This window comes from Periplaneta americana, chromosome 8 (assembly GCF_040183065.1).
Source record: "Periplaneta americana isolate PAMFEO1 chromosome 8, P.americana_PAMFEO1_priV1, whole genome shotgun sequence".
NCBI classification, from domain to species: Eukaryota; Metazoa; Arthropoda; class Insecta; order Blattodea; family Blattidae; genus Periplaneta; species Periplaneta americana.
In genome coordinates, this window is record NC_091124.1 from 136064123 (window position 1) to 136080139 (window position 16017).

Sequence of the window (16017 nt, forward strand, 5' to 3'; positions counted from 1 at the left end):
CCGAACATGGGTTATGTACATTAATTCTTTTGACTTTCAGTTAGCTTTCTTAAGAATACGCATAAAGAAATGTAGTGTTTTCAGGCTATCCTTGTAATATTAGTGACTTATTTCAACCAGTTTGTTACTAAAATATATACAGTACCTAAGTGTTTACTTGTGGCACTGGTGATCCATTTAATTGGTATATGAGACGAATTTAATTTTGTGTTTTACAGAAGGATACATATTGATTTACTTTTGCTCACATTGATTTTAATTTTATTTGTTGTAGTCCAGTTTTCAATAACGTCAAGCTAGTTTTGCAAGGCGGTGATACAAGATTTATCACTAATTTTTTCTATATATATTATACAGTCATCCACGAATAACCTTGCCTGAGAAGTGGCATTTCTATTCAAATCCTACAATAATTTTCAGTAAATATTTTGCACCGAGAAGCTATTATACATTTAATTTTACTTCTGAGACCAGTGAAATATATGCCAATTTTATTAGAAAGGTGCATGTATAATTATCCAATAGCATGATGTTATCTGCAACAAAAACTAAAGGGCATGAAAGAAAAGAAGAAAACATTAATGCTGTGGTTCTTAGAGTTCCATTAGAGTTACACGTTCATTGTCCACTGAAAGTTGTATTTCTCTATTGAAGTGTAAAAGAGAAACTCTCATAAATTATGTCAGAAACAAAGAGAAAGGCACCACCCAAATATGTGGGATAATTAATTTAATAACGTTATTACCGGGACTTGAAAAAAGCAATCATATGTAATGGGTGGGGAAAAAAATACTTTTTAATCGCGCTTCTATAGTTCGACAATGCAGACTATTCAGAGTTTTGCCTGACAGGTGAGCTACCATAAATTCCTTGAAGTCCTAGTTATTATTGAAGCCAAATGTGTGTCTATTGTCAAGAGTCCATTTTATTTATACTTGTTAAGACATCATTCATAGACTAGTTACCACTTTCAGTTTTGATACTACATACATTGAAATTAATCTATTATTATTCGTCCTATTTATACATTTATATTGAATGATTCGGTCTACCTTCATAACACATCTCATCAACAATACTCGATAAAGTTGAATTAGCTTCCATGCTGCGTTGTATTTATTTTGTCATGTTCCTATAGCAGGAATATTAAATAGGAATTCCTTAAAACAGATTTATATTCACTCCTATGCCTTTATATAGAATACCAGTACATATACTGTATTTCTTAAGATTTGGTTACTTTATAAACAGTATGTTAGTGCAAGAACTGTTTTTTTCATATTTAATAATTCTGGCATGTGTCATTAAATATGCTTGAGACCTCTGTCTCTCTGAATTACTCTTTACTAACTGGAAACATATTCCAAATTTATATTTTAAAAAAGTATTAAAATATCCTCACAATTTAGAGCATAACAATTCCCGAAATAATCATCCTACATTAAATTATTAAGATAAAAATGATTCAATCTATCGCTTGTAACAATACCTTTATGGTCCTAATAAATTAAGAAATAATTTACATCCAACAGATTTATTTTAAAATGGCCTGCAGTTATTATTTTGAATTTTATTGTACCTTAATAAATTGAGTTAAGGTACAATAAAATTTCATCAAGTTTCAAACAAAGTAATTCCATCTTTCCAACAGGGGGACAATAAATACTTAAAGTAATGCTAAACTCGAAAAACTTATTGATGCAACTTAATTTCATATTCTATACCACTAGCACCAAAAAAAAAAAGTATCTTATTGTTCATACTGATTCAAGATGAATAGTTTCTTAGTGTTTGTCCATTCCACTTTTTTTATTGTCCTTCCCATTTCTATTTCTCTCATTTTTAGTAGGTACTTCACATGTAATATATGTTTTATTTTAATACATATAATGACCATGAAGATAAAATGGATTTGAGGGAGGTGGGGTATGATGATAGAGACTGGATTAATCTTGCACAGGATAGGGACCGATGGTGGGCTTATGTGAGGGCGGCAATGAACCTTCGGGTTCCTTAAAAGCCATTTGTAAGTAAGTAAGTAATGACCATGAAGATATTTGGATATGTCTTACAAAATTCTTGCTGAAGACCATTGTGGTAATATTCTGCCGCATCTGTAGTTTGTACATTTCGAAATTTTCGTGCTTCAGCCCAGAATTCAGGCGGGGGGAGGGGAGGTTGATGTGCCAATGTAGTTTTCCAGAATATAATAATATTCAAAACATTCTCTAATAGGAGGGGCCTCTGATATTAGCTCTGCAAAAAATCTGATACCGGTACTTCTGTTGCTGGTAAATAAGAAAGAACGAAATATAAAAATTTTTAACCACTTTCGAATTTCAGGTGCTTTGTGTCTCAGCTGCTGGTTTGATATACTGTTTGTTTCCTTTAATTTTCCAGAGGAAAAACTGTCCTAAGCGAAATTTACACTCTGTAATTTTAACACTGGGAACATTTATTTTGGCAGCATTGTGTGATGCTATTTCATAATATAACAAGAGCTTTGAAATGATTAACTGCTAACTACTTACCTGGGTGAAGCGGTTCCTGTGATTTCTGAAGTGAAAACCGTTCAATTTATAAGGAATTTTTTTGTGGAGATGCAGTTGATTGTATATGCAAGGTGTAAAAGTGCCTAAACTAACTGACCCCAGTGCTGTCATGGAGGCCACATGAGGCCATATATCGTATGGAACCTACAATTTTTTTTAATTAATCGTATGGGGAAATGAAAATTTTGTCTGTAAGGAGCCATACGGCATATGGTGCCTAAGTTTTGTACGTGGAGATCTATACAGATCTTAGATCATCTCTTCCTGTTCCTACTGTACCTATTTTGTTTGATGTTCATAAACAAAAATTATCCACCTCTTCAGCACTGGAATCCAGAATTATATAAAATAATGGTTGAAAAACAAGAAGTGCTGCAAATATACACTCCAAGATTCATCGAGACAAGTGTGCATCTATGGTGGTGCTACATGGTGTATTCTTTAAATCAAACTTGTACAATTAAATTGTAAAGCAAAACAATTTATTTACTTCTTCTTTAATATTAAAAAAAAATAATTAAATGGCAATTGGAGAGATAGAGAGAGGAGAGTAAAATATATTTCAAGGGAGAAAACAAGGGGTGGGGTGTATGGCCAAGAAAAAAATTACCATGACAGCACTGACCAAACCTAACCTGTTTACAGACTCGTGTATGCAAGGTGAATAAGCGGAGTATGAAGGAAACTACCTCAGCGCTAGTTTAACTCTTATAGATGAACTATATAAAGAATTTCAAGTGTCAATATTGTCTCAAAGGTTTCTGTGTAACAAACTTCATTTAGAAATGTCCATCTGCGATTATGTTAACTGCAGAAGAAGGAAGAAATATTGTCGTCATATGAAGTTACTCAAATTTCCAATTAAGGACAAGGAAAGGCTACAAAAATTATTTTTGATTTCACCCTTATAAATTGAACTATTTTCACTTCAGAAATCACCGTAACTACCTCAGCACTAGTTTCAGTAATTTAAGGACCAGTATAAAGTAAATTTGATTAAAGTTAGAAAGAAATTCGTAAGGGAGGCGGTCAGGAGGGATTGAGGTTGTCTACTAATTCGTTACAAACAACTATTATAGGCTATTTCATTTGACTAACGATGATTTGTAGAGAGCAAAATACCTACAGTAGGGTAAAGAATCTAAATCAGTACGTTTATGAGAACGGATATAAAAGTGTCAGGAAAATAACAGAATTACCGTATATTGCAATTAACTCTGCATTGGCAGAGAAACCGCACAGGGTATCTTAAATCTGTTGAAAATTAGAAAATTGTGGGAACAACTGGATAATACGCACGGCAGACCAATATCGATAGTCGACTCTACTCGCTGGCCACTAGTCACCGGGCCGTACCGAGCCGTATCAAACAAAATATAATCGAAATGGTGGTAGTCAAATTCGCGACTATATTCTTAAATAATTCACTCCATTAGTCAAGTTCAAGGTTTTATGTAGTACAACGGCGGTTTTTTGAATGCATTAAATGAAAATGAAGATGTAATAAGATAATAAACTAGGTTATCACAAGGAAATTAACAGGAAAAAAGATGTGTTTCACGGAATACAATTAAAATGACGGAAAGTAAATTTCCGGTTAATGTTCGCCAAAGCGTAAAGTACGTAATTATGACGGCGTTGCTGTTTTATTTCTGGCCTATAGAAAAAGACCTAGCCTTCTACGAAAAAAAAATTTAAGGACCATGAAATTATTCACCGCTTTCATTATAGGCCTATTATTTTTTAACAATATTACGAATCAAAAACTGTCATATCATATAATTTTAACTACTACATGGACGAACCAAATCAAGCTAACCTAACCTAACCTAACCAAAGCTAACCTAACCTAACCAAAGCTAACCTAACCTAACCAAAGCTAAGCTAACCTAACCAAAGCTAATTTAACCTAACCTAAGCTAACCTAACCTAAGCTAACCTAACCAAAGCTAACCTAACCTAACCTAACCAAAGCTAAGCTAACCTAACCAAAACTAATCTAACCTAACCAAAACTAATTTAAGCTAACCTAACCTAATCTAAGCTAAGCTAACCTAACATAACATAACATAACATAACCTTCGTAAATGCAAGGCCTGTAACCAGAGCAAGAAGGGATCTCAATCATTTAATCTGCAAGTACACGCAAAAATAAATTCAAGTAAGGATCACGCTCCCACTGCATGAGAGGTCCGCGCATGCGCTACAGCAAAACTGTTTCTGTCCCGAGCCTCTCATCTAAGGCACTCGTCATAATTTACTCGCAATATTTACGCAAATACACATTGTCGCTAACAGTGGTGCTATCTCTCAATAATGTTCAGAACGAAGGAGGTAGACAGAGAGAGAAAAAATTTCTCCCGCCAACTACGCCACACACCAACGTCACGTTCTTATGTTGGTGACATTGTGTATTTACTTAAATTTGGTGCTAAACGTAACGGCACGGTTCAAAGTGACCGTGCTAATTCTCCAGTATAGCGAAATTGTGTAAAAAAAAATGCATTCAGAGCGAATTTTCCAGCCTGATAATATCTCGCCCACGTTATGGACATAATTCAATACCGTAAGACTGATATGAAACGAATACTTGAACAATTTGTTAAACAAAGACGATGTTCAGTAGTTATTTAACAACATACAGAGCAAATAAAAACACAAACGCATATTCTAGCAATAGTTCAGATGAAAAGAAAATGATTAGTACGACCGCTTATTTGTAAAAAGAACACTGCCAGCTGTGTAGCCTACATGAAGCAATATATCAGGTCTACGTTATGAACACGTTGAATTTAATGTGGACGAGAAATGTACAGTTATTATTTATCTGCTTCAATATCGCATCATATAATACACCTGTAAAATGAAAACGTGTAGGGGGAGGGAGTTGTAATTCTTCCCCTTTCGGATAAATTTCAGAAGAGGGATACCTGCTTTTCCTTCATATTCAAAAATTGTAATCTTGGTCACACAAAATAAATTAGTGCCTTTTCGTGAGCATCATGATGTGCATTCAACAAACGCAGACAAATCTGCTCTTTTTAGTATTTTGTGATAGTTGTTGCTAGGGAGGTATTGTATACTGAAAATTAAAAACAATTAGATATCGTACATCAAATGATGACAGATTATATATTGAACGCAAACAACATTATATCAGCCATGTACCAAAATGTCATCTATGTGTGTTGATGAATTTGGGTAAAACAAGCTTCTGTATGCTACAATTTAGCGACACATCAAAGTCTTATTGTAACATAACCTCACTTTACAATGAGAAAGAAATTTGGAGGTGGCATCACGTAAAAAAGTCTTCCCACAGTCGTATTACTCTATGTACTTTTCAGGTACTCTGCCATCTAGTGTTTGTTATTGCAAGCTCATTTCTCGACACTAGCGACGCATAGCGTCCGTTATTTTCCAGTTGCGTCCAAATTTAACATAAGCTTGAGCGATCTGTTTTATATATGATCTAGGCTACCATGCTAGTCGTTCTCGGTGATGTAGTTACTAATATGCTAGTCGTTCTCGAAGATCTAGTTACTACCATGCTAGTCGTTGGATCCGAAGTTCGCGTACTCAAGCTCGGCCGAGGACGATCAATTTAGATGACGATAAAATCCCCAGTAGGGCTTCCTCCGGAGAGGAAGTAAAGCTGTGTGTTCTGTGTCGTAGAGATTTTCTACGTCTCCTTTCATCAGAAAGCATGTAGATACAGCAGCCTACCATCTTCACTCGAGTAGATCTTGCCAAATCTTCTAATTCTGTTGTTTTTATAATTATAATTATGATCATTATTATTAAGGGCGAATCTCTTCAATGAGAATAAGGACATTTGAGAAATCCAATAATTATGTGAATGAGAGTGCTTGCTTCCACCTAACGGAGCGAAGTGAATAATTCGGACTACGGTAATTTGCTGAAGGTTAGGAAAGCTGCCCGACAGACGTCACACTGTACTTTTCTTTGATCCAAGAACCTCCTAAATACGGAATTCACTGCTACGCTATCACTGCTGCATTACGCGGAAGAATCCACAGGTCTAACGGCCTTCAACACAGGTGCAACGCTCTCTGGCGCTGCCCAGGAGAAAGAAGCCAAATTACTCAACGAAAAAAGTGTACGGTACGTGACGTCAAGCCAAGGCTACTCCAGTTCAGGATCTACGTAGAATGTTAAGGCCTGAAATGACGCAAATATGAGCCAAAACTTCATGATATCATGAGTGTATTTGAACAGGAATCGAATTGATCGTTAAATTAGACCAGTACATTATCCCTAAGTTGTAGTCTTTTATTTTTCCATTACCTGAGTGTATATTTTTACAGTTTTATAATATTTCTCTGATTATTATCTTTGTAGAAACATCACTGGTTAAGAAAATGAACTTAAAACTAAGAGCATGGGATTGTACGTACATGGACAGATATAATAAACACAAAATAGTAGATAGTTTTGAAAAGAAATAAAAATTACGCTCTTGTTTCTGTTTATCCTCTATTAAAACTAATTCTCAATTTATACACATTCAAAAACAAAATATGAATGAATAATTAAAAAAATGTACGTTAACTTTTTATTTCATCAATTGAAAATGACCTATCAAAAATGCTAGTAATAAAAACCATCATTAATGTATTACAGACTTTCTGGCAATAATATGTTGTACATGCATTTATTCAATACAGTTTTTATCCTAAGGAAAATAATATTGCAACCTGCAATGAAGTTACATTTTATTCCATTGCAAAAACTGCAATTTAAGATAGTCGTAAAGCAGGATTGTTTTTACATATGAGCACTGATCAGCTCATATCAGCAATGATCAGCACATATCAGCACTAATCTATTTTCTTTTACCATTGTCATTTCCCTCCCACTCATCCTCTCCCTCACCCTTGACATGAAGGAAACTTCCAGTGCTGGGATTTTATACACGCTTATGGGCTGAGAGCTGAATAGAGTGCAGTGAAATTAGTATTTCCAGGTAAAATCTATCCTCGCCATATTCTTTGTCAGCTTATCGGATCACGATGATCACCGAATGAAAGTTAGTTTTTCTGAGCAAAGTAGAATATTAATCTGTGCAGAAGCAGCAACTGTGATTTGTACAGTGGCTGTTCGTCAAGTGAAGTTAGTGAAACGGCACTTACCCTCTTGGCTTAAAAACCACGCTTTTAACATCTGTTTTTACATGAGATTTTATAACGTTTAATGTAAATGTTAAATTTGAACTTCCTAGTTCTAACCAAGTCGCCATATTCTTTTCTGGCTTTGTGTACTAGGTACTGACAGCCACTGAAGGAGAGGTCTTTAGTCAGAGGCTATCCTACGGCAGTCATCGGCAGAATTGTACTCACGATGACAACAGGCAATGCAACCAGCAATACACATGACGTCGCATGGCTGAGGGTAGGGTTGAGGGCCCGCTCAGATCAGTGGCATGCAGCCATCACAAACTTCATATTTACTGTACCGTAACTTTCAAGGTGTCACAGAATTCTAAGTTTGTCACAAGTAGCCAATCTCAAGATAGCTAACAAACTTTCATCTTTCAGCCGCGATCTTTATTTTGATTTCGGTAGTTTCAATTTTGAAAAAAAAAAAAATGTTCGCAACTGTAAGTGGAACCATAGTTGCTATGTATATTAGCGGCAAATAGCCTAAGGGAAGCATATTTTTCCGTATACGGAATTTTAAAGAAATTTAAACCACACATGTCTTTGCACCGCGTTTGTAAATACGAGTATGTATCACTCTGTAAATCGGCTACTACTTGCTTAACCTTGTTTATGTCTATGGTCAAAGGATTCGCAAAAGTAAGAAATCATTTGCAATATTTTTAAAATCACCGAATCTCCGTTCTTGAAATTTTGTTTTTTGTTTTTTGTTTTAATTTAGATGAGCATAATTATTTAAATTTGATTCAGAAATATCAGAAAAAGATTGTAACCATGGGGAATGATGGAAACTTTTTTTCTCTCTAATAACTTGATTTCCACATATCTATTATTGTAATGAATGATCGCACCATATCGTACATATTTACTAAGCTTTGCTATTGTCCTTCGTACTGCAATTTGGATTTTAAATGCTCATAAATACCTGTGATCTTCTGATGCGCTTTATGACATAGGCTACATTATAATGACGTTTAATATTGTGTTGATAAATGCACTTTAAAACTTTCGAGCACAATAAACATATACTATTGTGTTTCGCCCTCGGTAGCGTAGTTGGTATAGAGCTGGCCTTCTATGCTCGAGGTTGCGGGTTCGATCCCGGCCGAGGTCGATGGTCTTTAAGTGTGTTTATATGCGACAGGCTTATGTCAGTAGATTTATTGGCATATAAAAGAACTCCTGCGGGACAAAATTCCGGCACACCGGCGACGCTGATATAACCTCTGCAGTTGCGAGCGTCGTTAAATAAACCATAATTTAATAATTTTTATACTATTGTTTCCATAAGCACAAGAAAAATACGTCTCCTCCCATTCTTCTTTAAATACACGTTTCCTACTTTTGGACAGAGCCCATCTTAACAAGCTATATGTTACGCCACTGGTAGCTGCTTGTACAATGCACTTGCAAAGGGTTGGTTGGGAGGGGAGATGCGTATTCCTTGCCTGCCCCAGCAACGTTACTAAGTAACAGGCATCGCGATGGCATTTCTGCCGACGCTGCTATAAGGGTTAACCCTTCGAACATAAAATAGATACAGGATGCTCTAAAATTCCCCTTACAAACTTCTAGGACTTGTTAAGGGACTGAGTAGATAATATTTTGAATTGGAACCCATGTCCGGAAACGTACCGTTTCCGTGCTACAGCCGTTTGAAAGCAAGCACTATCTGAACGTACGTCACGTGTCTCTACAAGTAATAGCTTCCCGATTCGTCCGCCTGAAGCGTTACATGATGAGGGGTGCTTACGGCAGATCCTCCATGGCCTCCACGATCACCGGACTTGACTGCATTGGACTTTTTCCTCTCGGGTCGCATGAAGAGTTTGGTTTAGGAGACTCCTGTAGAGACAGCAGAAGATCTGGTGGCACGAGTTGTGGTCGCTGCAGGAGAGATTGCAGATACACCAGGTGTGATAGAGCGCGTTTACCAAAACATCATTCGTAGGTGTGATAGAGCGCGTTTACCAAAACATCATTCGTAGGTACAATGCGTGCAACGAAGTTTGTGGTCGCCACATCGAACCGCATTTGTAGTGGATTTGAATGTTAACCATCATTTGAAAAGGACAAAAACAGTTTAAGTTGAACTGTAAACAAAAGTGTTTGTGACAAATGATTCAGTTTGCATTTTGTTTCTTTGGTTATTAATGAGTTGAATTGTAAAACAAGTGATGTACTGGGTCACGCCTCATAATAAAATTAATTACTTGTAAAAGTGGTCGCGTTAAAAACATGTCTTCAAACGGCTGTAGCACGGAAACGGTACGTTTCCGGTCATGGGTTCCAATTCAAAATATTATCTACTCAGTCCCCTTAACAAGTCCTAGAAGTTTGTAAGGGGAATTTTAGAGCACCTGTAGAAGGGGCAAGGCTTGCTGGGCAGTGGCACCAGAGTTCGATCAGCTGATCTAGGGCAGAAGCGATATTGGATATGGAAAGGCCAATGTATGTCTAGTGGAATATGAGTGTTTTGGATTGATTTTGGCACATAGAAATAACGATAATATTTCGTAGGTGGTTACACTTGATGCATATTAATAACCTTACTGCAATGTATTAAAGCGCGATAACGTTATTTAATTGTGTTTATTTTGGAAAACTTGAGTGCATGTACGATTTCCTCACTGCCAGAAATTTATCTTTAAAAAGGAGCAGATTTGTGTGTGTTTATTGAATGCGTATCATCACGCTTACGAATTCAAATACAGAAAAATAAATAGCCTAAGCCTACTTCAAGTTACCAAATTACCCTGTTCGTTTCGTGTTCTTGTTTCAGTTTTGCAATCGAATCTCCAATAGGTCTCAAGTTATTTCAACAAAGTAACTACAGTGTCCTATTAAATTTTTAAAATGGTAATTACATATTGCACCCGCTCGTCTCCCTCCCACCTTGGCTATAAGTATATGGATGAACTGAAACAGTTATCTAGGTGAAACTAGCGTTGAGGTAGTTCCCGTGTTTTCTGAAGTGAAAATCGTTTAATTTAGAAGGAATTTTTTGTGGATATGCAGTTGATCGTATATGCAAGGCATAACAAACGCCTAAATTAACCAAACCTAATCTGCCTGAGATTCGAATGTGCTAGGTGTATAAACTGAGTATAAAGGGAACTACCTCAGTGCTAGTTTAGCCGAAAATTGAATTACAGCGCCACCAATTTTCAAAACTGTTAAGAAAATGGCATCGAAGTACTGCTCAATGATCTAGAAATTTCGGCGTTGGAGTTTTCTTTATTTCCTTGTCACACTCAGTCAGTTCAGAGGTGCACAACGCTTGTGACTGAAGCTTCCACTTCCACTATGGGTAAAAAAAAAAGAACATAGGCTAGATGATTTATAAGGAAATGAATTGATTCAAGAGCAGTTTTACTCAGGTTTGAAACAAAACCAGAATACAATGTATAAAAATGAAGAAATGTTAGGCCTACACTGTTACTTAAATTGTTTTTATTCTAGTATAAATATCCAATGTATGTGAAATAACGTAGAAATATTATTTTCCTCTAGTTTTTTTATAAATAATTATTGTGTAATGACTTCATTTGTAAGCTTTCATTTTAACAGTACCTATTATTATTATTATTATTATTATTATTATTATTATTATTATTATTATTATTTTATATTTACTTATAAGGCCTATTGTGAGGATTTAATTATAATTTACAAGACATCCAGTTTCATTGTTACCTACGGTAGGTATAATTACCTAGGAAATTTTAAAACTCTGAAACATAATGGGTTAATATGTTTCGTTACATTTTTTCAAACATTCATTTTATGCGATAGAGCGAAAAATCATGTTCTTTCCCTTCCTCTTTGCATAAGTAGCTGCCAGTTTGTGACCTATTCCTTTTTATGGGCTTACATAATTATATTTTTTATTATTCTGTGAATTAAATATTATATAAAGACACGGTAGGCCTAGGCCCATATTCCAGTTTTTCTAGTAAATAAACTTGCCGAACTTACGAATAATTTCTAAAATACAAGGTTCGGTAGAGCCCTCAAGATGTTAATCACAAAATCATAGCTATTATATTTAATATTTCAGTAAGACACAACTTTACTTTCTCACACTATTATAGTTTTCAAATCAATAAAAGTTACATGACCTATGTTTTCACTCCCCCCAAATGAAGGGTACTTGTCAGACAAAGAAGTGCAAAGTACTGTGAAGTGACGTAAAGAAAATGCCGTGATTAAAGATTTTTTAAAAACAATAGTGTCCTTCCTTTTGTCAACTCCTTTGTTTCAATCTCACTTAATACATTTTCAGTAACTTCTAACTGCAATTTCCTTATTAAAACGTCGACAGTAAAAGTGTCCCACATTTTCATAAGACATTATAGCAGGCTTATCTTTAAGTTATTTCATGTTTTATTATAAAACAAACCATTAAAACAAGACACTTGTTCAATTAGGATCTACCGAAACATTTTTTATTTTTATTTTAATACATTCAAGGATAGGCTGTCATATCCGCAATCATTGCAATAAATTGCTTGTTCGTAAACATACTGTGTAATGTTTTGCCCGAGATCAGCTGATCTGAGAGAGCTGTTATTTTGGTGCCACATTCATCCGGTAGAGTAATATCGAACGCCCTCTCTATTTACTTTAATGCTCGAAGGGTTAACCCAACCCTGTTAGGGTATATCTTAAGTGAAGCTCTGTGCAGAAGCTCTGAGAAGGAGCTGCATGTTAACACCAGGTTGCCATGACAACGATATTTTGCTTGTTTGTGAAATATCTGTTTCGAGGCTAGGCTGCATCTCTAAAGCAGATTTAATTTTAGTCCTGTCAAACCATCTCTAGCCTCTGCAATGCGGAATTATAAAAAAAAGTGTGTTAAATCATTGTTAGGCAGTTAAGTATCAGTATTTAGTTTATTTAGATAGTTCACAGAATTATGTTAGTACGTACTTTGATAAGTTTTAGGTTTACTCATATTTATTATTATTTGTAACAGTTGATTAGAGTAATGATGAATAAATCCAGTTAATAATATGGTGTAGCGTATTAGAAAAAAACATTGTCTCAGTGAACAAAGAATGGCACAATTGATATATTATTACTATTTTCAACAGGAAGACCAACACCAATTCTTATCTTATCAATGCAGTAAGTAAATAATAAAAGTGCAAATGTAGGCCTACGTCTTACATTATTAGACTTTTGGAAGACCTACATGGCGCTATTCATAGACATTTCGCTAGCCCGCGCTACGAGCGTGCTAAACTAGCCCCGGCTATCGACTGGTTCCTTGTACAGTATTCATATCATATCGCTAACACTGGTTTATGAATACGAAAAACGTTAGTTCGCTGATCATCCACCGGAAGCCCGCGCTAAGAATGTTTATGAATACGGCCCATAATGACCATTCCTGCTTACGTGGCAGCAATTAGTTGAAAAAAATTATTTTATTAGCCTTGTTTGCTAGTTGAAATAAAGTAGCGCGTATGGAACTCGAACGGATATGACTGGTTGAATATTAATCGGACTCTCAATAAACATCCAGATTTCGCAGAACGTGTAAAAATATATACCGTAGGCTATTTTACAAGTCACAAATCTTAAACTCAATCAGAATACAATTTCTGCCCACCCTTAAAAGAAAACACACGTCTACATATTGCTCAATATAATGAAAATGTCAGGCTTAACAGATTGATTTTACGCGTAGAAAATATTGCTGTTTTATGTTTATCGAAACAAAGAACTAGCTTTCCACGGAAATCACGAAAATTCACCTTTTATAAATCGAGGGAATTTTAAAGAACTTTTGTCTCTCTAATGTGAACAAGCTCTGCAGAAATTCAGAATCAATAACACGAAATGAACTTTTCTCATTCAAATTGACGACACCGCAATTATCAAGCAAAAATCCAGTGCTCATTAATTGCGAAACTAATTGATATATCTACAGATGGAGAGTTAGTTGAACGATTATTTTTATGTGATTTGTGATCGGACCTCGCAGATACTATTTAATTTGATGGACAACATACTAGAGCCTTTGAGCTTATAGGACAATGCTACGATGTTGCCTTTGTAATGTCCGGACAGTTGAATGAACTTCAAAAGATAGTAAACTTTAATCAGCACGATTCTGTCCGACGCCGGGCTGGGTATCCGGTGTGGCTTAGTGGATAAAGCATCAGCACGTAGAGCTGAAAACCCGGGTTCAGATCCCGGCGCCGGAGAGAGTTTTTATCCGTTCCATTACTCTTTCATCGTTTAATCAGCACGTCAGACGCTTTTTATTCATTGCTTAGCTCACAGGTTAAATCTAGTACGAGGCGCATCCAGAAAGTAAGTTTCCCTATTAAAAAAAAAGAACACACTTTCAGGAAAACATTTATTGGCAACAGGTACAGCAATGTTTAAGCTATTTTTCAACATAGCCACCACCAGAATTGAGACACTTGTCGTATCGTGGGATCAACGTTTGTATCCCTCTGTTGTAGAACTCTGCCGCCTGTGAATGGAACCAGCGTGTGACAGACGTCTTCAGCTCTTCGTCGTTGCCAAAACGCTCACCGGAGGACAGGAATTTCTTGAGGTCCAAGAAAACGTGAAGCAAGATCAGGACTGTAGGGTGGATGATCAAACAACTCCCAGCCAAATTCCGTCAAAACAGCTGCTGTGCGCCGAGCCGTATGTGGACGAGCATTGTAATGGAGGAGCACAACACCTGCAGTAAGCATTCCACGCCTCTTGTTTTGAATGGCACGTCGCAATTTTCGCAGTGTTTCACAGTAACGGTCAGCATTCACTGTTTCACCTCTTGGAAGGAAGTCAATGAACAGAATGCCCTTCCTGTCCCAGAACACCGTGCACATCACTTTCCGTACCGACAGCGTCTGTTTGAATTTCGTCCTGACCGGAGATCCACTATGCCGCCAATGCATTGACTGCTGCTTGGTTTCCGGGGTGAAGTGCGAAATCCAAGTCTCATTGCCCGTGACGATCCTGTCGAGGAACTCGTCGCCGTCATCGTGATACCGTTGCAGAAATGTCAGTGCTGGTCCTAAACGTTGCATTTTATGTTCGGGTGTCAGGTTTTTCGGCACCCACCTGGCACACACTTTTTTGAACAGCAGATGCTTAGTGACAATCTCACACAACAAGGATCGCGATATCTGCGGAAAATGGCTGCTCAGCTCCTAATCGTGAAGCGACGGTTCTCCATGATGCACTGCCGCACCAGCTCAACACGATCATCATTGATGAGGGACGGTCGCCCACTGCGCTCTTCATCATGGACAGTTTGACGACCTTCGGAAAACTGCCTACACCAGCGACGCACCATCTGCTTACTCATGATGTTTGGCCCATAGACCTGACAGAGCCGCCGATGAATTTCAATTGGCGCAATGCTTTATCATTAAAGAACTTTATCACCGACCGAACCTCGCAGGCGGCGGGAGAAGGAATAAGAGCTTCCATTTCGGACCATTGCTGCCACGCTACTGGCACCAGGCGGGACCTGTCCGGCTAGCATATGATTGATACGTCATAGATCTGTTACGCATGCGCAATTGACACGGCTAATTACGTTTACTTTCAAGGGAAAAATCGGGAAACTTACTTTCTGGATCCGCCTCGTATATGTCTGTCCAGTTTTTTGCCGTGAAAGATACGAATTTGAGTTGTTACTAACTCTTTAAATTACACATTTACCAAACCGTTAATCAGTATACTTACGAACTCTAAATCTTAGGCCTATAATTATTTTATGTCCTTCTTGAATAGAATATTTCTGAAATTGTGAAATGTTAAATTATTCTGAAAAGAAAATATTGTATTAGATCTCATCCACATTAATTTCGCGTATAAAAATTTTATTACTCGTTATTATTTTTAAATTATGTATGTGATTTATAACTTCGAGACATTTCTTCTAATATCTCTTCATTACTATTTATTGTTAGTAAATCATATATTTAATTCGCAAATTTGAAGTCATCTATGTATTATTGTGGCTAATTATTATTGTTCTAAAAATAATGTGTTTAATAGCTAATTATTGTTTTTAAAATAATGTATTTAATCTGTAACTGTAGCCAATCCATTGTTATTTTCTCTTTACTATTATTATCGCCCCGGTCTCATCCTTAACATTCGGCAGGTCTTTGAGCGACCTCGAGCGTAACATTCGGTAGGTCTCTGAAATTTAATAAAATTGTATTATTGTTTTCAATTTGTTGTGTCGTCGCTCCAATCACTCGCCTCAATTTCAATGTTGCAACCAATAAGCTGCTTCCATTATA

At 36.4% G+C, this 16017-nt stretch overlaps 1 protein-coding gene across 1 annotated transcript in view; it reads left to right on the plus strand.

The window, feature by feature from the left end:
• The window catches only part of TTLL15 (tubulin tyrosine ligase-like 15), a 177574-nt gene extending 161911 nt beyond the window's left edge, over positions 1-15663 (plus strand). Inside the window, exon 11 of the mRNA XM_069833686.1 lies at positions 14212-15663. Within this exon, the coding sequence (XP_069689787.1) occupies positions 14212-14322 (111 nt within the window). The 3' untranslated portion in view covers positions 14323-15663. The remainder of the gene's footprint in view (positions 1-14211) is intronic.
• Positions 15664-16017: the final 354 nt, after the last annotated feature.